This window comes from Macaca fascicularis, chromosome 15 (genome assembly GCF_037993035.2).
Source record: "Macaca fascicularis isolate 582-1 chromosome 15, T2T-MFA8v1.1".
Classification (NCBI taxonomy): domain Eukaryota; kingdom Metazoa; phylum Chordata; class Mammalia; order Primates; family Cercopithecidae; genus Macaca; species Macaca fascicularis.
The window spans coordinates 92,546,791-92,572,262 of record NC_088389.1 but is presented as its reverse complement, the minus strand read 5'-3'; the positions used below and the strand labels follow the sequence as shown (position 1 = coordinate 92,572,262).

At 39.8% G+C, this 25,472-nt stretch overlaps 1 protein-coding gene across 24 annotated transcripts in view; it reads left to right on the top strand.

Moving 5' to 3' along the window:
• Positions 1 to 25,472, top strand: part of UHRF2 (ubiquitin like with PHD and ring finger domains 2) — a 98,962-nt gene that overhangs the window by 57,326 nt on the left and 16,164 nt on the right. For all 24 annotated transcript variants that reach the window (XR_012424724.1, XR_012424723.1, XR_012424722.1 and 21 more), the window contains 5 exons: positions 9,706 to 9,815; positions 11,835 to 12,021; positions 15,865 to 15,988; positions 16,213 to 16,320; positions 21,070 to 21,174. Coding sequence is in view for 8 of the 24 variants with exons in the window: in XM_074017513.1 (XP_073873614.1) it covers positions 9,706 to 9,815; positions 11,835 to 12,021; positions 15,865 to 15,988; positions 16,213 to 16,320; positions 21,070 to 21,174 (634 nt within the window). In the remaining 16 variants the exon portion in view is untranslated. The remainder of the gene's footprint in view (positions 1 to 9,705; positions 9,816 to 11,834; positions 12,022 to 15,864; positions 15,989 to 16,212; positions 16,321 to 21,069; positions 21,175 to 25,472) is intronic.

Sequence of the window (25,472 nt, the reverse complement as noted above, 5' to 3'; positions counted from 1 at the left end):
AATGAATTAGTTCAGCAAACTAATTTGAAAATAGCAGCTATGGTAGCCATCTTTTAAGGTAACCCCCAATGATTCCTGCTTACTAATACTCACCCTCATGTGGTTTTCAGCCATATTTTACTAGGGTGACTCTTTGTGACCAGTAGAATATGGTGTAAGTGATGCTATGGCACTTCAAGATGAGGTTTTAAAAAGATACCAGCCTCCATTTTGGGTGTACCCTCTTGGATCACTTCCTCTGAGGGAAGCCAGCTGCATGTGATGAGGCTATTCAGGCAGCTTTTTTATTTTCCCTGAGTAGAGCCTTTACATGAGACTGCACCCCTGGCCAATGGCTTAACTGCAGTCTCATGAAAGATCTGAACCCAGAACTATCCAGCTAAGCTACTCCCAGATTCCTGACCCACCCCAGTATGATTAAGTACAAGCAGTTTGTAGTAAGATCTGAAGGGACTAGAGTACTCTTTAAACTCTTTAAATTGGTCAGCTAAAACTCCATTCCAAGACTAAAGCTCCATATTGAGAAGAAACTGGTGGGAATAGGATCCACACTAAGTAGGATGAGGAGAATAGAGACAAAGGAAAAAGGGGTCCGGTTAGAAATAGGGGAGGAGAATACAGCCGAAAGATTTCAGTAAGTAAGCTTCCATGCTGTCTTTTTAAAATTGTTTTTGAGGTATAACTTACATTCAGTAATGTGTACTTACCTTAAGTGTGTCTTAAATATAGTGAACACTGACAGATGGATATACACATGTCACCACTAATCAAAACACAGAATGTTTTCATCACCCCCAAAAGTTCCCTTGGGTCCCATTACAGTTACCGCTACCATCTGTAGAATTGGTCCCAGACTGCCACTGATTGGCCTTCTATCAGATTAGATTTTAGCCTCCAGAATTTTGACTGTTTATCCAAGAAATGTGTAATTTGGTGGGGGGCGCCCAAAATGGCCAAATAGGAACAGCTCCAGCCTCCAGCTCCCAGCGTGAGCAACACAGAAGATGGTGATTTCTGCATTTTCAACTGAGGTACTGGGTTCATCTCACTGGGGCGTGTCGGACAGTGCTGGTGAGTAGATGCAGCCCAACCAGTGAGAGCTGAAGCAGGGCGAGGCATTGCCTCACCTGGGAAGCGAAAGGAGGAAGGGAATTCCTTTTCCTAGCCAAGGGAAACCGAGACACAACACCTGGAAAATCGGGTAACTCCCACCCTAATACTGCGCTTTACCAAGGGTCTTAGCAAATGGCACACCAGGAGATTATATCCCACACCTGGCCGGGAGGGTCCCACGCCCACAGAGCCTCCCTCCTTGCTAGCACAGCAATCTGACATCTAACTGCAAGGCAGCGAGGCTGGGGGTAGGGCACCTGCCATTGCTGAGGCTTAAGTAGGTAAACAAAGCCACTGGGAAGCTCGAACTGGGTGGAGCCCACCGCAGCACAAGGAGGCCTACCTGCCTCTGTAGACTACACCTCTGGGGACAGGGCATAGCTAAACAAAAAGCAGCAGAAACCTCTGCAGATGTAAATGTCCCTTTCTGACAGTTTTGAAGAGAGCAGTGGTTGTCCCAGCACGGAGTTTGAGATCTGAGAACAGACAGACTGCGTGTTCAAGTGGGTCCCTGACCCTTGAGTAGCCTAACTGGGAGACATCCCCCACTAGGTGCAGACTGACACCTCACACCTTGCACGGCTGGGTATTCCTCTGAGGCAAAGTTTCCAGAGCAAGAATCAGACAGTAACACTTGCTGTTCAGCAATACTCTGTCTTCTGCAGCCTCCGCTGCTGATACCCAGGCAGACAGGGTCTGGAGTGGACCTCAAGCAAACTCCAACAGACCTGCAGCTGAGGGGCCTGACTGTTAGAAGAAAAACTAACAGAAAGGACACGCACACCAAAACTCCATCAGCAGTACGTCACATCATCAAAGACCAAAGGCAGATAAAACCACAAAGATGGGGAAAAAGCAGTGCAGAAAAGCTGGAAATTCAAAAAATCAGAGCGCATCTCCCCTCCAAAGGAACGCAGCTCATTGCCAGCAATGGAACAAAGCTGGTCAGAGAATGACTTCGACAAGTTGAGAGAAGAAGGCTTCAGTCGATCAAACTTCTCAGAGCTAAAGGAGGAACTACATACCCAGTGCAAAGAAACTAAAAACCTTGAAAAAAGAATGGAAGAATAAACAATGCAGAGAAGTCCATAAATGAACTGATAGAGATGAAAACCATGACACGAGAACTAGGTGGCAAATGCACAAGCTTCAGTAACCAACTGGATCAACTGGAAGAAAGAGTATCAGCGATTGAAGATCAAATGAATGAAATGCAGTGAGAAGAGAAGTTTAGAGAAAAAAGAGTAAAAAGAAATGAACAAAGCCTTGAAGAAATATGGGATTATGTGAAAAGACCAAATCTACGTCTGATTGGTGTGCCTGAAAGTGACGGGGAGAATGGAACCAAGTTGGAAAACACTCTGCAGGATATTATCCAGAAGAACTTCCCCAATCTAGCAAGGCAGGCCAGCATTCAAATTCAGGAAATACAGAGAACACCACAAAGATACTCCTTGAGAAGAGCAACTCCAAGACACATAATTGTCAGATTCACCAAAGTTGAAATGAAGGAAAAAATGTTAAGGGCAGCCAGAGAGAAAGGTCGGGTTACACGCAAAGGGAATCCCATCAGACTAACATCAGATCTCTCGGCAGAAACTCTCCAAGCCAGAAGAGAGTGGGGGCCAATATTCAACATTCTTAAAGAAAAGAATTTTCAACCCAGAATTTTATATCCAGCCAAACTAAGTTTAATAAATGAAGGAGAAATAAAATCCTTTACAAGCAAATGCTGAGACATTTTGTCACCACCAGGCCTGCCCTACAAGAGATCCTGAAGGAAACACTAAACATGGAAAGGAACAACAGGTACCAGCCATTGCAAAAACATGCCAAAGTGTAAAGACCATCGAGGCTAGGAAGAAACTGCTCAACTACATGGAAACTGAACAACCTGCTCCAGAATGACTACTGGGTACATAACGAAATGAAGGCAGAAATAAAGATGTTCTTTGAAACCAATGAGAACAAAGATACAACATACTAGAATCTCTGGAACACATTTAAAGCAGTGTGTAGAGGGAAATTTATAGCACTAAATGCCCACAAGAGAAAGCAGGAAATATCTAAAATTGACACCCTAACATCACAATTAAAAGAACTAGAGAAGCGGGCCGGGCGCGGTGGCTCACGCCTGTAATCCCAGCACTTTGGGAGGCCGAGGCGGGCGGATCACAAGGTCAGGAGATCGAGACCACGGTGAAACCCCGTCTCTACTAAAAATACAAAAAATTAGCCGGGCGCGGTGGCGGGCGCCTGTAGTCCCAGCTACTCAGGAGGCTGAGGCAGGAGAATGGCGTGAACCCGGGAGGCGGAGCTTGCAGTGAGCCGAGATCGCGCCACTGCACTCCAGCCCGGGCGACAGAGCGAGACTCCGTCTCAAAAAAAAAAAAAAAGAACTAGAGAAGCAAGAGCAAACACATTCGAAAGCTGGCAGAAGGCAAGAAATAACTAAGATCAGAGTAGAACTGAAGGAGATAGAGACACAAAAAACCCTCCAAAAAATCAATGAATCCAGGAGCCGGTTTTTTGAAAAGATCAACAAAATTGATAGACCGCTAGCTAAGCTAATAAAGAAGAGAGAAGAATCAAATATACTCAATAAAAAATGACAAAGGGGTATCACCACCGACCCCACAGAAATACAAACTACCATCAGAAAATACTATAAACACCTCTACGCAAATAAACTAGAAAATCTAGAAGAAATGGACAAATTCCTGGACACTTACACTCTCCCAAGACTAAACCAGGAAGAAGTTGAATCCCTGAATAGACCAATAACAGGCTCTGAAATTGAGGCAATAATTAATAGCCTACCAACCAAAAGAAGTCCAGGACCAGACGGATTCACAGCCAAATTCTACCAGAGGTACAAGGAGGAGCTGGTACCATTCCTTCTGAAACTCTTCCAATCAATAGAAAAAGAGGGAATCCTCCCTAACTCATTTTATGAGGCCAACATCATCCTGATACCAAAACCTGGCAGAGACACAGCAAAAAAAGAGAATTTTAGACCAATATCCCTGATGAACATCGATGCAAAAGTCCTCAATAAAATACTGGCAAACCAAATCCAGCGGCACATCAAAAAGCTTATCCACCATAATCAAGTGGGCTTCATCCCTGGGATGCAAGGCTGGTTCAGCATATGCAAATCAATAAACATCATCCAGCATATAAACAGAACCAAAGACAAAAACCACATGATTATCTGAATAGATGCAGAAAAGGCATTTGACAAAAAGGCCTTTGACAAAATTCAACAGCCCTTCTTGCTAAAAACTTCCAATAAATTTGGTATTGATGGAACATATCTCAAAATAATAAGAGTTACTTATGACAAAGCCACAGCCAATATCATACTGAATGGGCAAAAACTGGAAGCATTCCCTTTGAAAACTGGCACAAGACAGGGATGCCCTCTCTCATCACTCCTATTCAACACAGTGTTGGAAGTTCTGGCCAGGACAATCAGGCAGAAGAAAGAAATAAAGGGTATTCAGTTAGGAAAAGAGGAAGTCAAATTGTCCCTGTTTGCAGATGACATGATTGTATATTTAGAAAACCCCATTGTCTCAGCCCAAAATCTCCTTAAGCTGATAAGCAACTTCAGCAAAGTCTCAGGATACAAAATTAATGTGCAAAAAACACAAGCAATCTTATACACCAATAACAGACAGCCAAATCATGAATGAACACCCATTCACAATTGCTTCAAAGAGAATAAAATAGCTAGGAATCCAACTTACAAGGGATGTGAAGGACCTCTTCAGTGAGAACTACAAACCACTGCTCAGTGAAATAAAAGAGGACACAAACAAATGAAGGAACATACCATGCTCATGGATAGGAAGAATCAATATTGTGAAAATGGCCATACTGCCCAAAGTAATTTATAGATTCAATGCCATCCCCATTAAGCTACCAATGACTTTCTTCACAGAATTGGAAAAAACTGCTTTCAAGTTCATATGGAACCAAAAAAGAGCCCGCATTGCCAAGACAATCCTAAGTCAAAAGAACAAAGCTGGAGGCATCACGCTACCTGACTTCAAACTATACTACCAGGCTACAGTAACCAAAACAGCATGGTACTGGTACCAAAACAGAGATCTAGACCAATGGAACAGAACAGAGCCCTCAGAAATAATACCACACATCTACAGCCATCTGATCTTTGACAACCCTGACAAAAAACAAGAAATGGGGAAAGGATTCCCTATTTAGTAAATGGCTAGCCATAAGTAGAAAGCCGAAACTGGATCCTTTCCTTACTCCTTATATGAAAATTAATTCAAGATGGATTAGAGACTTAAAATGTTAGACCTAATACCATAAAAACCCTCGAAGAAAACCTAGGTAATACCATTCAGGACATAGGCATGGGCAAGGACTTCATGTCTAAAACACCAAAAGCAATGGCAACAAAAGCCAAAATTGACAAATGGGATCTAATTAAACTAAAGAGCTTCTGCATAGCAAAAGAAACTACCATCAGAGTGAATAGGCAACCTACAGAATGGGAGAAAATGTTTGCAATCTACTCATCTGACAAAGGGCTAATATCCAGAACCTACAAAGAACTCAAACAAACTTACAACAAAGAAAAATACAACCCCATCAAAAAGTGGGCAAAGGATATGAACAGACACTTCTCAAAAGAAGACATCTGTGCAGCCAACAGACACATGAAAAAATGCTCATCATCACCCGCCATCAGAGAAATGCAAATCAAAACCACAATGAGATACCATCTCACACCAGTTAGAATGGCGATCATTAAAAAGTCAGGAAACAACAGGTGCTGGAGAGGATGTGGAGAAGTAGGAACACTTTTACACTATTGGTGGGACTGTAAACTAGTTCAACTGTTGTGGAAGACAGTGTGGTGATTCCTCAAGGATCTAGAACTAGAAATACCATTTGACCCAGCCATCCCATCACTGGGATTGTAAATCATGCTGCTATAAAGACACATGCACACGTATGTTTATTGCGGCGCTATTCACAATAGCAAAGACTTGGAATCAACCCAAATGTCCATCAGTGACAGACTGGATTAAGAAAATGTGGCACATATGCAACATGGAATACTATGCAGCTATAAAAAAGGATGAGTTTGTGTCCTTTGTAGGGACATGGATGCAGCTGGAAACCATCATTCTCAGCAAACTATCGCAAGAACGAAAAACCAAACACTGCATGTTTTCACTCACAGGTGGGAATGAGATCACTTGGACACAGGAAGGGGAACATCACATGCCGGGGCCTATTGTCACGAGGGGGAAGAGGGGAGGGATAGCATTTAGGAGATATACTTAATGTAAATGACGAGTTAATGGGTGCAGCTCACCAACATGGCATATGTATACATATGTAACAAACCTGCATGTTGTGTACATGTACCCTAGAACTTAAAAGTATAATAATAATAATAATAAAAAGTGTGATCTATGACTGCTAGCAAAAAGTGAAGTTAGACCCTTTAAAGGGTTCAGGAAATTGATGAAAATAAGCAAAAGGAAAGGATTGATCTTAAATTTTATGTGAAGTTAGAGTGAGAAAGTAAGGAACAGTATAACATACTTACAAGGAAAACATTCCAGAAAAGCATGAGTCAAGGAGAGCCAAGGATTTTAAGTCTAGCCAAAGTAGCCTTTAGTATAACAGCTATAGACAAACTGTCATTAACTTTAAAGAACTGCGGGAGTATTGTTCTGATGAAGCCTTCCTAAGGAATATTCAGGAGAACTAGGTTCAAACAATCGAGATAACTGAAGATAATTTGAAATAAAGAGTTGTGCTCAATATTTAAAATATTTCTGCATTTAGAACCAGGACTAATTGAACATAAAGGAGAAAGTGTAGTATGTACTGGCTTTATGACCTGACACAGCTACATTATAACTAAAAAATGGAAGGAATATATGCAAAAAATTTAAACTATTTTCATTAATTGACAGCTGGCAACAATGTCTTGCATGTAATGTGGGATAAAGCAAAGGAGTATTTGTAGTGTTTAATTCTGGTATCCTTAAGAACTAGAATTTTTCTGGTTGGGGGAAAAAGAAACAAAGATACATAATTTTTTAATAAAGTAAATATTCTTTAGCCCTGAATTTGAATACAAATTGTTAGTATGAACTCATGAGATGTTCTGTGTTTGAGTGTGTATATTAATGTGTATGTTTAAAATTTATAGGCTACAAACAGTAATCAACCCAGTTGTAGTAAGCTTTCCTAGTGCCTAACTATGGTCTCAAAATACCTTTCCCACTGAAAGAAACTCCTCGCTGGGGGCAGAAAATGTGCAAGATGAACCTGGAATATCTTGTCATGCAAATAAGGAATCCCACAAAGTCTGCTAAGTTCTTGTCAGAAGGATTTGAGAGTCAACTGGAAGCTCCCACTGGTCAAAGATGAGACAGTTTTGAACATTGATAAGAAAAATACAGTTGGTTGAGACATACCAAATATATTTAAATCCATGAGTTTATAGTAACACAAAAAAACTTGTCACCATGGAAGTTGATAGAGAATGATTTGTTTTTAAAACTGCTGAATCAGCATTTTATCTTTGTTATATGAGCTATACTACTGGGTCACCAACTAGTTAATGAGGTCATTTCTCTATAAAATTGTGCCAAGTAAATGAGATGAGAAGGGAATGATAGAATGGGAATATCAACATTTTCTAATCCCCAATGAATTAATGTAGGCATTGAGCATTAGTAGCTGCCATTATGAGAGGAAAAGAGACAAATAACTAGGTGCTTCCTGATGGAAATAGACCTATGAAATTATCTTACCAAGAAAATGAGCCTAAATCTGATTGAGACTGAGTCTTTAGCCCAGGAGTTGGCAATATTTTTTTTTCTGTAAAGAGCCAGATAGTAAATAGTTTAACTTGGGGGCCAGATGGTCTGTCACAACTACTCAACTCTGCTGTTACAGCATGAAACCAGCCATAGATAATACAAAAATCAAATGGCATAACTAAGTTCTAATAAAACTTTATTTAAAGATTTTTGACCTACACTCCAGATCAACTACCAATGTACAAGAAATATGAATGACAGGAAAAACTGTTTGAACCATACTTTGGGAATGCAAATATCAAAAATCAAGACTGTGAGAAACACTTTAGGACAAATGGTTGGAATTGTTAACAGATTTCAAGGAGGAAAGGGATGGCATGTGGATTTATAGATTAGAGACTTTTCAAACACAGGCAAAACTGTTTTAGGGAGGTAGACAAGTGACATGATGAAAAAAATTAAGGTAAATATAACTCTTGGAAGGACACGAAGTTGTCATTGTGAGGGGACAAGGTAAGGGTTTCTGAGGCAGTTGATATTCCTCTGTCTTCTGTCATTGTTGGTGGTCACAAAGGATGTGTATATTGATAATTGGTTCAAAGCTATGCATTTATGGAGTTTTCTGCATTTGTATATATTTGACATTGAAAGTTTTTTTAAAAAAGGTGGAAGGATGGAAAAAGTCTTCAAGCAAGTGCTAACCAAAAGAAAGTAAACTTTTGATTCAGAATGCATTATTAGAGATAAGCTACTCAATAAGATGTAGCCTTCTTAAATCTATACCTAATAAAGCAAAAGCCAACAGATTAAAAGGAGAAATAGGCCGGGCGTGGTGACTCATGCCTGTAATACCAGCACTTCGTGAGGCCGAGGTGGGCAGATCAGCTGAGGTCAGGAGTTGGAGATGAGCCCAGCCAACATGGTGAAACCCTGTCTCTACTAAAAATAAAAAAATTAGCCGAGTATGGTGGTGCAGGCCTGTAGTCCCAGCTACTTGGAAGGCTGAGGCAGGAGAATTGCCTGAACACAGGAGTTGGAGGCTACATTGAGCCGAGATTGCACCACCAGCCAGGTGACAGAGCGAGACTCCATCTCAATAAATAATATAAACAAACAAATAAATAAATGGAGAAATGTACAAATCCACACCCATGTAGGAAACTTTGAAGAAGTGTATACAAACAAATATGAATTGAGTCTGACAAGTATGGTTTAGTATGAAAGACTTTATGAAAAGGGTATCTTATTTTTGCCTAGAAATTTTATTTATTGGAAATTTTTTTTTTTTAGATTTTTAAAATAAATTCTACAGAATTATCCCATGTAATTACATTTTCACAAAAGTATATGAAAATATATTGCTTACATAAAAGAAGTGTTAAAATTCTACCAAAGGACAAAACTAACAGAAAACATACCTTATTTCTTGATAGAAAGGTTTAATATTACACAGATGTAACAGGAAATTATTTAAATCTTCCATTGTAATTGACAGAATACCATTTTACCCAGTCTTTAAATTTACAAGATAGCTACTTCTTACCGGATAAACTAATGAAGCCTGTATTTTTTTTTCTCATATTATGTTAACTAATCACTATGGACTTTTCCTACTATTGAAAACAATAGTTCAGAATGATTGGAATAGCTCTAATCTCAGTTTATAGATAGGCAGATTTCAGTGAGATTCCAAACTGACTTTTAGTTGTTATTTGTTTATATACCTTAGATTTTGCTGGCAGAAGTTAACCTTTCTTCCTTTTTTAAACAGGGGTTCTGAAGGAACATTAAATGATTGCAAGATAATATCTGTAGATGAAATCTTCAAGATTGAGAAACCTGGAGCCCATCCTCTTTCGTTTGCAGATGGAAAGTTTTTAAGTATGGATTTTTGTTTTTGGGCTTAGACTGTATGTGTTGTACATTATTGAACTTTATTTGTACTGGTCAGTGAATAACTTGGAAGTATAAAAGTGTAGACCATACAAATTTATTTTCAAGACAACAGTTTTGATCTAAGATTCATTTTGTTGTAATGAATTTTTCCCAAATGATAAAATGTTATTTTTGAAGAAATATATTATCTTGGTATTTTATTGCTATTCTTTATTTTAAAAATATTATGGATATATAATAGTTGTAGTTATTTAAAGAGTATATGTGATATTTTGATACAGGCATACAATGTGTAATGATCAAATCTGGGAAATTGGGATATTCATCACCTCAAACATTTATCATTTTTTGTGTGTGTTGGTAACATTCCAAATCTGTTCTTTTAGTGATTCTTTCTAACTGTATCTTTGCACCTTATAGCCAACCCTTCTTTATCCCCTGCCCCACTTCCCTTCCCAGCCTCTAATAACCATCATCATTCTATTCTTTACCTGCACAATATCAATTTTTTTTGGCTCCCACATATGAAAGAGAACATGTCACATTTGTCCTTTTGTACTTGGCTTCTTTCACTTAACATAATGTTCTCGAGTTTCATCCATGTTGTAAATGAAAGGTTTCTATTATTTTTATGGCAGAATAATATTTTGTTGTATCTGTATATACCGCATTGTCTTTTTATCTGTTGATGGATTTCCTGTTGTTTCCTCTGTTATAGATTCTGTCCAAAGAAAAAGCCTGTTTCTGTAATTTTGTTAGCCACCCACGTTTAGTTTTTAATAATGAGATTTATTTTTACACAAGTAAAGTCTTAGAATTATAGTGCTGATTGAGCCTTGAATTTCTGGGAGGTAATAAATGAGGCTTATATAAACATTAGAAGGTTAGAATGCAGCTGTACCTCTTCATTTTACAGATTTTTCTTGCTTGATATCAAACATTTGGTAACAGAGATAGAATTAGATTCTAGGTCTTTTCATTCATGGTGGGGCTTTTGTTTGTTTGTTTTTTGTTTTTTGTTTCGAGACAGTTTTGCTCTTGTCTCCCAGGCTGGAATAAAATGGCATGATCTTGGCTCACTGCAACCTCTGCCTCTCAGGTTAAAGCGATTCTCCTGCCTTAGCCTCTAGTAGCTGGGATTACAAGTTCCTGCCACCAAGCCCAGCTAATTTTTGTAATTTTAGTAGGAATGGGGTTTCACTGTGTTGGCCAGGTTCTCGAACTCCTGACCTCATGAGCCACGCCTGGCCTCAGGCATTTATTTTTAAAGCCTCACACTTGATTATTCTTTTTGGTTCCTTTCTTTTCATTAGAAAAGCTGTATGCTGGCTGGACACGGTGGCTCAAGCCTGTAGTCCCAGCACTTTGGGAGGCCGAGACGGGCGGATCACGAGGTCAGGAGATCGAGACCATCCTGGCTAATGCGGTGAAACCCCGTCTCTACTAAAAAGTACAAAAAACTAGCCGAGCGAGGTGGCGGGTGCCTGTAGTCCCAGCTACTCGGGAGGCTGAGGCAGGAGAATGGCATAAACCTGGGAGGCGGAGCTTGCAGTGAGCTGAGATCCGGCCACTGCACTCCAGCTTGGGTGACAGAGTGAGACTCCGTCTCAAAAAAAAAAAGCTGTATGCTGGCCGGGTGCCAGCACTTTGGGAGGCCAAGGTGGGCAAATCACCTGAGGGGTCAAGAGTTTGAGACCAGTCTGGCCAATATGGAGAAACCTCATCTCTGCTAAAAAATAAAAAAGCCAGGCATGGTGGCGCCTGCCCGTAATCCCAGCTACTTGGGAGCCTGAGGCGGGAGAATCACTGGAACCTGGGAGGCAGAGGTTGCAGTGAGCCAAGATCACGCTATTGCACTCCAGCCTGGGCAACAAGAGCAAAACTCCATCTCAAAAAAAATAAAAAAATAAAAAATAATGCTGTTTCCACATACTTTTCTTTATGCGGTTCATAGATACAAAAAATGTTTTAAGACTAGGCTTGCTATAATTTTGTTCTTAATAGGGCGAAATGACCCTGAATGTGACCTGTGTGGTGGAGACCCAGATAAGAAATGCCATTCTTGCTCCTGTCGTGTATGTGGTGGGAAACATGAACCCAACATGCAGCTTCTGTGTGATGAATGTAATGTGGCTTATCATATTTACTGTCTGAATCCACCTTTGGATAAAGTCCCAGAAGAGGAATACTGGTATGATTATCAGGTTTTTGTTGTTGTTGTTCTTGCTATGTAAATAATTAAACATGAAATATGTATTTGAACCACCAAAAGTAGATTTCTAAAGATACATAATATAAAAGTGCTTAAAATGTTATGACCAGGGGTTACTTAGCATTCATAGCTTTATTCAATTACTGTAACAACTTCTGAACCATCTCTTGCTCCATTTTTTAATCCCTTCAGTTTCTTCTCTGATAATAGAGTCTGTGTTCATTCAAAAACGCAAATCTGATTGTGTTGCTTCGTTGCTTCAGAGGGTTTATGTTGCCTTACAGGAGTGATATTTAGTGTGATATTTAGTTGCTTCTCCAGCCTGTATCTCTTACCACTTTCCTCTTTCATTTCCCCAAATACTCTACACTCTAGCCAGATTAAATATCTTTAAACTCCTTAAGTAAGCCATGTTCTTTTCCAGGTTGTCACACTTGCCATATTTTTATCTTGGAAGCATTATCCTCTTTGCTTAACTTCAAGATGATACGAATCCTTCAGCTTTTCAGTTAAATGTGATTTCCTCTGGTTATCCTTTATGGATGGTCCTCTACCCCCAACCATGCTAGATATCCTTGTTATGGTCTATAATAGTACTTAGCATTTACTAAACACTAACAAAGCAGTTTATATGATTACTGTATTTGATCCTGTGATGTTGATACATCGAAGAAGATTCCAGTTATACTTGCCAAAATCTGTTCTTCTCTTATGGCATAGTGATAACTACAAAAAGAAGTTATCAGAAAAGAGACTGGGAAAAATGTGTCCAAAGTTAATCCTTTTAATACCATGTTGAGGAGGGTTTTTCTTTTTAAACTGTGTGCCATATTGCTACTGTTGAGCATTTTTAAGGACGACTGAGTCAGAAATAACTGATGTCACAAGTGGGTAATTGGTATCTGTGAAAAATAGATTGTTCCTTTTGATCTCTCCCTAACCTGTTGGGAAGGCTGTTGCTGTATTATGACAGAGGCTGTAGAGGTGAGAGAAAGGGGAAAAGGATATATCTTCTTCCTTTTACCTCCTACTACTACCTTATATGATCACACTCTGAATTTTACCATCACTAATAACTGTTTCTTCTGAAATCTCATATTTTCCTTCCTTCTTGTTCAGTGGATGACATATTTCTGCTTTTCTAAAATACAAACTCTTTCACCTGCTCTTACAGTTCCATAGTCTTTCCAGAAACTTCACTTCTTCAGTTAATCCCTCTCCCAAGTTACCATTACCAGATCGTTCTCATTAGCATTCTAGAATCTCTTGAATTTTCAAAATACACACAAACCTCCCTTGATCCCATTTCTCCACCAGCTGTCTACCCCATTCTCTGCTTCTTTCATGGCAAAGATTCTCAAGAGCTATCTCTACTAATTGTTTCAATTTCCTCTCCTGTTCATACTTCTGCACTCCAGTCTAGCTTTCTTTCCACTGTATCTGCTTATGTCAGGTTCACAGACACTTTTTATGTCTACACCTAAAGGTCAGTTCTCATTCCTTACTCAACTGCTTAGCTGGTTACTCTGTTTTATAGATCTGAGATCATATAATCCCATTTTTCTACCTACTTCACTGGCCTTTCCTTCTTAGTCTCTTACTGGGTTCCCTTCACCTACCAGATTTCAGAGCCCCCCCACCCTAACCCCCAAAGCACTATCCACTTCTTTTCTATGCTAGGGAACTATGCTTGTTCCCTAGATGATCTCATCCAATTATGAGATGTTAAATACGAAGCTAATAGTTCTGAATTTATGTCTTCATTTCTAATTTCCCCTGAGCTTTATATTCCTATGTGCAATTGCTTAGTGGACTGGCATCACAAAATTAGTCCAGATGGAGTTCTTGATTTCCACAAACTCCCTAAAATCCTGCTCCTCCCCTAGTCTTCATTAAATAGAACTAATCATTTTATGCCAAAAAGCTAAACTTCATTTTATGCCAAAAACTAATCATTTTATGCCAAAAAGCTAAACTTCATCCTCAGTTCTTTTGTTCTTTCACATACTCTACATCAATAGATTTTGACAGTTCTTAATGTTTCTTCATTCTCATCTCCCAGCCCAAACAACTATCTCTTCCTTGAACTTCTGTAACAGATATCTAACTAGTCTCTTTGCTTCATGTGCTATCCTTTCTCCCATAGCAGCAGAGTGAGCTTAAAAAGGCCTGAATTAGATCATTTGTCTGTTTGAAACTCTCTAATGTCTTCCTATTTCACTTAGAATAAAAATCTAAGCCCTTACCATTTATGACCTGGCCCATGTCTACTCTCTGACTTCGGTTGCTTATCACTAGCCTGTTTACTTACTAACCTTGGTCTCTACCCACCTTTATCTTCCTCAAAGCATACCATTTCTTTTTGTGCCTCAGGACCTTTGCACTTAACTGTTTCTTTGCCGGGAATGCTTTTCTTGGGTTATCTACTTTAAGAAGCATATCATTTCTAGTCACTCTTAACACATAACCCTGATGTATTTCCACTTAACACTTTCTGGAATTCTTTCCTTGTATGTACTGGTTTTCCTTAACTACTATGTACAAACGTTTTTAACCCCAGCACCAAAATAGTGCCTTGCACATAGGAGGTTCTGAACAAACCTGCTGAAGGAGTGAATCAATCCCAGAGATGACTTTAGGATGATATAATTAGAAGAGTGTCTTGTATTACTCTGGAGCATATCTCTACATTCGTATCAAGGTCTTTCACTTCACCTGGAACTCCTTAATCTTAAATCTTTTCTGCTTCTCCAAATCATGTTGTCTGGATATTTAACCTGTGCACTGATTTTCTCATCAAACAGATAATACTTGCTTTAAATCATAGAATCTTTAATAAAGTTAGTTATAAAGATGAGCCCATTGGATAAAATACAGCTTGTCTTTAGGACAGTTTATTTTTGGAAGCCTTCCTGATTTTCCAACTAGAAAGGACTTTAATTCGTAGTATTTAGTGCCTTCTCAAACTTAATTTGCTCAGGATCAGGGATTGAATTATTTAAATTTTTGTCTCCTGTAGTGTTCAACAAAGTATCTCATAATTGGATTGACTTGTGGGCATAGTATTCTTTCTTCTAAAAGCTACATAGAATAGATAATTGTGAAATAGAAAGTATGGGCAAAGAAATTTGAGATTAATTGGGCGGTGGCCATTAGATCTTTGTTAGGGTATTCCTAAAGTTTCCTTTTTTTGGTGACGTAAGAATAGCCTCATCTTATTCTGTAGACATATACCTTGCTTTTTAGAAAAGATTCAAGGTAGTTTATGAAATACAAGTTATAGTAGGGTAATCAATTACAAATAGGCTAAAGGACAAACAAGCACAAGGAATTAAAATGAAGCTAACGATAAGGTTAATATAAACAAACATCCTTGAAGTCATGTATACTTGTTATATAAACTACCATTTTCTTCTGGGAATTCTAATAACCAGTTTAGATGGGGAGATGTATCTGTTACACAGTTGAATGTTCTAGGAAGATCTAGCTACTTTTGTTTTAATGACAGGAACTTCAAATTTCTATTCTCAGGGTTAGTGAAAAGTTTAGAGTTCATGGTATCATTCTGAATCTCATAGCTTTGAGTTTTTAACTGAATTTGAGGATTTATAAGTTATCTAAAGGAATGACAAGGATATTTTAAAAGCCAGCCTAACCATGTAAATATTTTGAAAAGTTTAGTATTTTAATGCCAGTTAAAGCTCTGTAATGTATACCAAATAATACATCTTAAAACTTGCTCTTACCTAGGAGGGCTAATATTCTGTTACTAGCCTTAATATGGCATTGTGAAAATGTCTTCGTTCTTTTTTTCTTTTAAAGGTATTGTCCTTCCTGTAAAACTGATTCCAGTGAAGTTGTAAAGGCTGGTGAAAGACTCAAGATGAGTAAAAAGAAAGCAAAGATGCCATCAGCTAGTACTGAAAGCCGGAGAGACTGGGGCAGGGTAAAGAAGAAATTCCTCTTCCCAGTAGCAATTATAGTATATAATGTTTTGATACCAGTAGTAGTAATGGTATAAAAGATTAAACAATATCATTATTTGTTAATATCAGTGGTACTTAAATTACATAAACAGCTGGGTTCCTGTTTTATTCACATCTCAGAATTAAGGGCTTTCATTAAAATCTAACATAATGAATTTCTCAAAGTTTGTTTTGTGACTTGTAGGGAATGGCTTGTGTTGGTCGTACGAGAGAATGTACTATTGTCCCTTCTAATCATTATGGACCTATTCCTGGTATTCCTGTTGGATCAACTTGGAGATTTAGAGTTCAGGTATGTTTTAACATTGGCTTAGTTGAAAAGGGAAAATTGGCTATCAGATTATAGCAGTGTTAATGTCTGTTGATTGTAAGTGACCCTAACACGTGACATTGACTTGTTAGAATGAAAGATTTTATTTTAGGATGGGTATACTCTTCCTGGAGGTTAATAAAGGAACATACATCACAGAATTGGGCATTAGCTATGCATTTTCATCACTTTGTTTTTACTGTTCTGTTATAGTTATGGTAGTAAGCATTAATTGTTAAGCTTTCTAAACAGCCTTTCTTGCAAAAATTTAGCATTTGAAATATTAAACTTGAATGGTGTAGCAATTTCTCATTGAATGTCGATGAACTCTAAGCTTGTTTCAGGTGTTGTCTTTGGGATTTATCCTCCTGAACAAATGCTAAGACATTGGGTGAGGAAGTGCCAGCTAATCCGAGAATAAAATAATTTCCCATTTCCAATTACACCTAGGATTCTGAACATTAATTAAGCGTGGCTTTAATTTTTTTTTTTTTTTTTTGAGATGGAGTCTCGCTGTGTTGCCTAGGCTGTAGTGCAGTGGTGTGATCTTGGCTCACTGCAAGCTCTGCCTCCCGGGTTCACACCATTTTCCTGCCTCAGCTTCCCGAATAGCTGGGACTACAGGTACCCGCCACCATGCCTGTCTGATTTTTTTGTACTTTTAGTAGAGACGGGGTTTCACCGTGTTAGCCAGGATGGTCTCAATCTCCTGACCTCGTGATCCACCCGCCTCGGCCTCCCAAAGTGCTGGGATTACAGGTGTGAGCCACCACGCCCGGCCTGGCTTTAAGTTTTATACTGAATGGCCCTGGTACTCAGACCTTTAATATAATTATAAAATTTAGATAACATATACTTATCCCTTGGTATCTGTGGGGATTGGTTCCAAGATCCCCCATAGACACCAAAGTCTGTGGATGCTCAAATTGCACACAAGCTCAGGCTTGTGTGGTGGCTCACACCTGTAATCCCAGCACTTTGGGAGGCCACAGAAGCCAGATCACTTGAGGCCAGGAGTTCGAAACCAGCCTCGCCAACATGGTGAGACCCATCTCTACTGAAAATACAGAAATCAGACAGATGTGGTGGCGAGCGCCTATAATCCCAGCTATTCGGGAGACTGAGACGGAAGAATTGCTTGAACCCAGGAGGCCGAGGTTGCAATGAGCCAAGATTATGCCACTGCGCTCCAGCCTGGGTGACAGAGCGAGACTCTGTCTCAAAAAAAAAAAAAAAAAAATCCTTTATACAGTGGTGCAGTATTTTCATATAACCTATGCACATCCTCCTGTATACTTTTTTATTAATACCTGATACAGCGTAAATGCTGTGTAAATAGTTGTTACACTGTATTGTTTGGGGAATCATGGCAAGAAAAAGTCTGGACAGATTCAGTACAGACACAACCATCTATTTTTTTCCCCAGATATTTTCTACTCTCTTTAATTGGCAGATGTGGAACCTGTGGGCCAACTGTAATACATAAAAATGACTTAAAAAGCTATGTATATATTAAATACTAGTAAATAATTTATATTTTAAAAACATGCCCTACTTTTCGCTTTTTTTTTTTTTTTTTTTTTTTTGGGAGACAGAATTTCACTCTTGTTGCCCAGACTGGAGTGCAGTGGCACAATCTTGGCTCACCACAACCTCTGCCTCCCAAGTAGCTGGGATTACAAGCATGCACCACCACACCTGGCTAATTTTGTTTTTTTAGTAGAGACAGGATTGCTTCATGTTGGTCAGGCTGGTCTCGAACTCCCAACCTCAGGTGATCCACCCGTCTCAGCCTCCCAAAGTGCTGAGATTACAGGTGTGAGCCACTGCGCCCAGCTTAATCATTATTTTCTGTTTCTCAGAGGCAGCCACATAAAAATTTTAGTTGTCTTCTATGCATTTACTTTCTTTCTTTCTTTCTTTTTTCTTTCTTTTTCTTTCTTTTTTCTTTCTTTTTCTTTCTCTTTCTTTCTTTCTTTTTTCTTTCTTCCTTTCTTCCTTCCTTCCTTCCTTCCTTCCTTCCTTTCCTTCCTTTCCTTCCTTTCCTTCCCTCCCTCCCTCCCTCCCTCCCTCCTTCCTTTCTTTCTCTCCCTCCCTCCCTCCCTCCTTCCTTTCTTTCTGTCTTGACAGGGCCTTGCTCTATCACCCAGGCTGGAGTGCAGTAGCAATTGCAGCTCATTGTAACTTCAAACTTCTGGGTTCCGGTGATCATTCCACCTAGATAAGACTAAAGATGTAAAGACGTATACCACCATGCCTGGCTGTGTTTTGTTTTGTTTTGTTTTTTGGTAGAGACAGGGTCATGCTATGTTGCCCAGCCTAGTCTCAGACTCCTGGCCTAAAGCAGTGCTCCAGCCTTGGCCTCCCAAAGCACTGGGATTATAGGCTTGGCGGTGGCAGCTGCTGCTCCTCCTCCTGCTGCTCCTCCTCCTCCTCCCCCTCTCCCCTCCACCCGCCCCCCCGCCCCTCCCCAGTCCCTGGCTGTAGTGCCGTAATCACAACCCACTCCTGGGCTCAAGCCGTCCTCTAGTCTGAGCCACCAGAGTAGCTGGGACTACAGGCACACGCCACCACACCCAGCTGATTTTTGTGGGTTTTTTTTTGAGTCGGGGTTTCACCATGTTGCCCAGACTGATCTTGAGTCTCTGGGGTCAATCCCTCCTGCCTCAGCTTCCCAAAGTACTGGGATTACAGGTGTGAGTCACTGTGCCTGGCCCTACCTTCTTACTTCTATTAATAAATAATGTGTTTATACTTTTTTTTAAAAATTCATCTTTTAGTTGTATTCACTTCTTTCTTTCTTTCTTTTTTTTGAGACGGAGTTTTGCTGTTGTTGCCCAGGCTGGAGTGCAATGGCACAATCTCGGCTCACCACAACCTCAGCCTCCCGGGTTCAAGCAATTCTCCTGCCTCAGCCTCCCAAGTAGCTGGGATTACAGGCATATGCCACTACGCCCAACTCATTTTGTATTTTTAGTAGAGACATGGTTTCCATATGTTGGTCAGGCTGGTCTCAAACTCCCAACATCAGATGATCCACCCGCCTTGGCCTCCCAAAATGCTGGGATTACAGGTGTGAGCCACCATGCCCGGCCATATTAACTTTTTTCTGTGGAAGATGAAACATTTAGTTTAATACTGTCTGTGTTCTCTTATCTTTGCAATAGTTGTATTATAATTTCGGTTGAAACGGTATTCAAAGTTTAGGTTATTATGACTTTGGATCTATAAATACAATAAAATATTGTATACAAATAGAATATAATACTGTAAATATAGTTAAAATACACTTTGTGTATTTCTAATCACCTTATTTTTTATTTGCTTTTTTTTCATATACCTGTCTGTCACATATTTATTTTCTAAACTCCGAAAGCCTCCTTATATAGTCTAATATGACTATGAGGTTGTTTTCCTGAGCAACTAGTGAGATGGATTTGCTATTTAGAAAGAAGGGAAGATTTAGGAAAAACAGATTATTTTTGCCAGGGTTGATGAGGTGGGGCAATCAAATGGTCCCTTTTGCTGAGGTATTTCAAAAGCCAAAACCTTTCCAGGTTCTGTTGCTATCAACTTCTTGTTGGCTTCTAAAAGCTTCTAAAGTGCCTTCCCCGCCACCCCAAATTCTTGTGCAAGCTTGAATTTCAGCTTCTTTTACTCTACTAAGAAAATTGTATTGGCCAGGCATGATGGCTAATGCCTGTAATCCCAACACTGTTAGGCTGAGGCAAGAGGATTGCTTGAGCCCAGGAGTTCAAGACCAGCCTGGGCAACATGGTGAGACCCCTGTCTCTACCAAAAAAAATTTTTAAAGACCCAATTGTATGACAAACAGATGAACTACAATACCTTTCTCAGGGAATTTGAAGTTCACCAAGAAGTGGTACTTGTTTCAGTGAGGCAGGAATGAAGATACGAGGGGAAAAGCAGTCAGCCATTGAAGTAGAAATGAGTAAAGTAGAAATGGATAACATGTTTGGGTAACATTCAGCAGTTTTGGCTCAGGCATATATGTTCCTTGAAGGTGAAGCTGTAGATAAGGCTAGGAAAAATAGATAGGAGCCATATTTAGAGGGTAATAAATCATGTTGACTTGGGTTTAATACTATGTGACCACTTAATGTCAAAAGCAGAATTGTTTTTAAAAGAATCATCCAGTTTGTGATAGATAGGATGGGTTTGAAGAAGCAAAACTAGAGGCAGTAAAAAAGGATCTGTTGTAAACATTCATGACTTAAACTGAGACTCAAACTAATATTGAACAGTGGAAGTAAAGGTAGATGGATTTGAGAAATTTAGGAGGTAAAATCAGCAATCCTTGTAACCAAAAGGGTTTGAGGAATAAGGGAGAAGAATGGGGCTAAAAAATAACTCCTGCATTTTTGACTTCACAAACTAGGCAGGCAACAGAGCCACTATCCAAGACTAGAAATAAGAGAGAAACGATACAGACTGCTGATAGTTCTCTTTTAGCTGAGTTGAGCTGGAAGTTCCAATAGACAGAAGATGATTGTTTACTAGTTATTGTGCAACTCAGAATTCTACCCAATAAGTTTTAGAATTCTCAGAACCCAAAGGATGTGTTTGAGGAGATTTAAAATGAGAGAGCAAAAGATAGAACTCTGTGAGAACTTCGTTCTTTAGGTACCAATAATATATATGAAAGCATTTTGTAAATGTATCTTAACTAACTGTTCAGAGGTATTTTGAGACTCTTCAATTGTTTTATAGGTGAGCGAAGCAGGTGTTCACAGACCCCATGTTGGTGGAATTCATGGTCGAAGTAATGATGGGGCTTATTCTCTTGTCCTGGCTGGTGGATTTGCGGATGAAGTCGTAAGTCATTATACAACCTTACTCATTAGTACCTGCCTTGATCATTTGTAAAATACAATAGCTTTGCCTAGGATACATCAAATACTGCTGTCTTTTTAGCACAGTTTTTTGTTGAAGTAATCAGTTTTATACATGTTAGAAAGTAAATCATTTGACAGTGTTTATTCTTTACATGTACTGATTTGACTTATATGTGTTGTTATTATGTTATAAGGAAAACACTCACATTCTTGATAGAGCTTTTAGTCCTTTTTTTTTTTTTTTTGAGAGAGAGTCTCGCACTATCACCTGGGCTGGAGTGCAGTGGTGCAATCTCAGCTCCCTGCAACCTCTGCCTTTGGATTCAAGTGATTTTCCTGCCTCAGCCTCCCAAGTACGTGAGATTTCAGGCATCTACCATCACACCTGGCTAATTTTTGTATTTTTATGTTTTATTTTTTGAGACGAAGTTTTGCTCTTGTCACCCAGGCTGGAGTGTAATGGCACAGTCTCGGCTCACTGCAATCTCTTCTTCCCGGGTTCAAGTGATTCTCTTGCCTCAGCCTCCTGACTAGCTGGGATTACAAGCATGCACCACCTCACCTGGCTAATTCTTGTATTTTTAGTAGAAATGGGGTTTCACCACGTTGGCCAGGCTGGTCTCGAACTCCTGACCTCAGGTGATCCTCCTGCCTCGGCCTCCCAAAGTGTTGGGATTACAGGCGTGAGCCACCACACCTGGCCAATTTTTGTATTTTTAGTAGAGATGGGGTTTTGCCTTGTTGACCAGGTTGGTCTCGAACTCCTTACCTCAGATGATCTGCCCACCTTGGCCTCCCAAACTGCTGGGATTATAGGTGTGAGCCACGGTGCCCATCCTCTATAGAGCTTTTTTTTGTCCTCCTTCTTTAAGTTTTCTCTTTTAAAAAAATAAAAACTGGTTCCAGTGTTAGATCTATAGAGCTTTTTTTTTTTTTTTTTTTTTTTTTGAGACGGAGTCTCGCTCTGCCGCCCAGGCTGGAGTGCAGTGGCCGGATCTCAGCTCACTGCATATAGAGCTTATTTTTAAAAATTAACTTATTATTTTGAGTTAATTGTAGATTCACATGTAGCATTAGAAACAATACAGAGGGCTGAGTACAGTGGCTCATACCTGTAATCCCAGCACTTTGAGAGGGTGAAGTGAGTGAATCTCTTGAGCTCAGGAGTTCAAGACCAGCCCTGGGCAACATGGCAAAGCCCTGTCTCTACCAAAAAATATAGAAATTAGGTGAGTGTGATGGCATATGCATGTAGTCCCAGCTACTCAGGAGGCTGAGGCAGGAGGATTGCTTGAGCCCAGGAGGTCGAGGCTGTAGTGAGCCATGATCATGCCCTTGCAGCACTCCAGCCTAGGCAACAGAGAGCGAGACCCTGTCTCCTTTAAAAAAAAAAAAAGGTGGGAAGGGGATCCTGTGCCCTTTACCCAGTTTCTCACAATGGTGACATCTTGCCAAACTATATAATAAAGTATCAGAACCAGGATATTGACACTGTACAGTCAGGGGCCGAACATTTATATTATCACAATTTCCATTGTTGTGTTGCCCTTTTATAGCTACACTATCAGACATAGCCCCCTACTGCTTCTTAACCTCTGACAACCACTAATCTTTTCTCTTTTTTTTTGAGATGGAATCTTGCTTTTGGCGCCCAGCCTGGAATTCAATGGCGTCATCTCGGCTCACTACAACCAGCCTCCTGAATAGCTGGAATTACAGGCACCCAGTTAATTTTTGTATTTTAGTAGGGATGGGATTTCTCCATATTGGCCAGGCTGATCTCGAACTCCTAGCCTCAGGTGATCTGCCCACCTCGGCTTCCCAAAGTGCTGGGATTACAGGCATGAGCTACCGTGCTGAGCCTTTTTGTTTTTGTTTTTGTTTTTGTTTTGAGACAGAGTCTCACTCTGTTGCCCAGGCTATAGTACAGCGGCTCACTGCAACCTCTGCCTCCCAGGTTCAAGTGATTCTCCTGTCTCAGCTTTCCGAGTAGCTGGGCTACAGGCATGCACCACCATGCCTGACTAATTTTTGTATTTTTGGTAGAGATGGGGTTTCACCGTGTTAGCCAGGCTGGTCTCAAACTCCTGACCTTGGTGATCTGCCAACCTCAGCCTCCCAGAGTGTTGGGATTACAGGCGTGAGCCACTGCACCCAGCCTCATTTCTTTATTCCTGCAATTTTGTCACTTCAAGAATTTTTGTAAATGAAATTATGTGGTATATCATATATTAACCTTTAGGACTGGCTTTTTCTACTCAGCATGATTCTCTGGAGATTGTGGCATGTATCAATAGTTCATTCCTTTTTATTGCTGAGTACTAGTCCGTGGTGTGGATGTACCACAGTTCATTTAATCATTTACTTGTGGAAGAACAGCTGGGTTCTTTTGAGTTTTTAGCTATTACAGATAAAGCTACAGTAAGTATTTGTGAACAGGTTTTTTGTAAACATAAGTCTTTATTTCTCTGGGATAAATGCCCCAGAAGTGCAATTCCGGGGCCACATGTGGCAGTTGCATGTTTAATTGTTTAAAGAAACTGCCAGACTGTTTTCTCCAGTGACTGTACCATTTTACATTCCTATTGGCAATATATGAGTGATCCAGGTTCTCTGCATCTCACCAGCATTCACTGTTGTTGCTGGGTTTTTTTGTTTGTTTTTGGTTTTTGATTTTTTTTCCATTCTGAGAGGTGTGTAGTGGTAGCTTATTGTAGGACGTCATTCATTTGCTTATTTGCCATCTGTGTAGCCTCTTTTTTTTTTTTTTTGAGACGGAGTCTCGCTCTGCCGCCCAGGCTGGAGTGCAGTGGCCGGATCTCAGCTCACTGCAAGCTCCGCCTCCCGGGTTCACGCCATTCTCCTGCCTCAGCCTCCCGAGTAGTTGGGACTACAGGCGCCTGCCACCGCGCCCAGCTAGTTTTTTGTATTTTTTAGTAGAGACGGGGTTTCACCGTGTTAGCCAGGATGGTCTCGATCTCCTGACCTCGTGATCCGCCCGTCTCGGCCTCCCAAAGTGCTGGGATTACAGGCTTGAGCCACCGCGCCCGGCTTGTGTAGCCTCTTTAGTAGTATAGCTCTTCAGGTTTTTTGGTCTTTTTCTACTGGGGTTTTTTTTTTTTTACTGTTTATCGGATATGTGGTCTTCAGGTATTTACTTGCTTTCATGGATTGTTATAAAGATGAATTAATTCGAGTAGTTACGGAGAACACAAAATACAGTATGTTTTCAGACAGAAATAGAAAAACTTGCTGTCTTTCTGAAAGGCAGATTTGGCAGTGCATTTACATTAACATGGCAAAGTAAATGAAAATGGAAATATTTAGGTTCATCCTTTGCATACTTCTTTAGCATGCATATTTTGAAGCTGTATCTTTATGTATTTGTCAGAAATACAAAAGATGTTATATAGTTTAATACAGTCAGCGTTTGGAATTTTTTAAAGGCTTTATAAATAACTAGAAATGTAGTCTAACAATTGTTTTTAGTGTCTGGGCAATTGTATTTGATCTGGTCTCTGACATTTGTTGTATTTGAAACTTGGGCCAAATTATTTAACTCTGGTAACTCAGTTTCCCCATCGGTAAAAAGAAGAAATAGTAGTATTTTATGTCGGGAAGATGATTACATTAAATGAGATAATTTATGTAGCCCTTTGCACATAGCACGGACTGAAATGTTAGTTATATTCTCTGTAGCAGAATATTACTTTAAATAGGGCGAGTCACAGTAGCTCATGCCTGTAATCTCAGCACTTTCAGAGGCTGAGGTGGGCTGATCACTTGAGGTCAAGACTTCGAGACCAGTCTGGCTAACATGATGAAACCCCGTCTCTACTAAAAGTACAAAAATTACCCATTCGTGGTGGTGCATGCCTGTAATCCCAGCTACTCGGCAGGCTGAGGCAGGAGAATCACTTGAACCCAGGAAGCAGAGGTTGTGGTGAGCCAAGATTACATCACTGTACTCCAGCCTGGATGACAAAGTGAGACTCTGTCTTTAAAAAAAAGAAAAGAATATTATCTTAAATATATGAAGTTTATTTTCTTGTTTCCATGTTTTTGAATATAGTTACTGGTCAAACGTTAAAACATTTGTGGAGATAAGTACTGGTGAACTGCTAGTTGTCTTAGATAGTCAAGTCTATTAAATGATGTAAAGAAGAATTTTAGGACTAAGGTGACATATAGGCCTTGATTGACAGCTAAAATGTATCTGGAGATGTTTATATATTTCATAAGCATTTTCAACTTTTTGATCATTCTATTGTAGGCAAG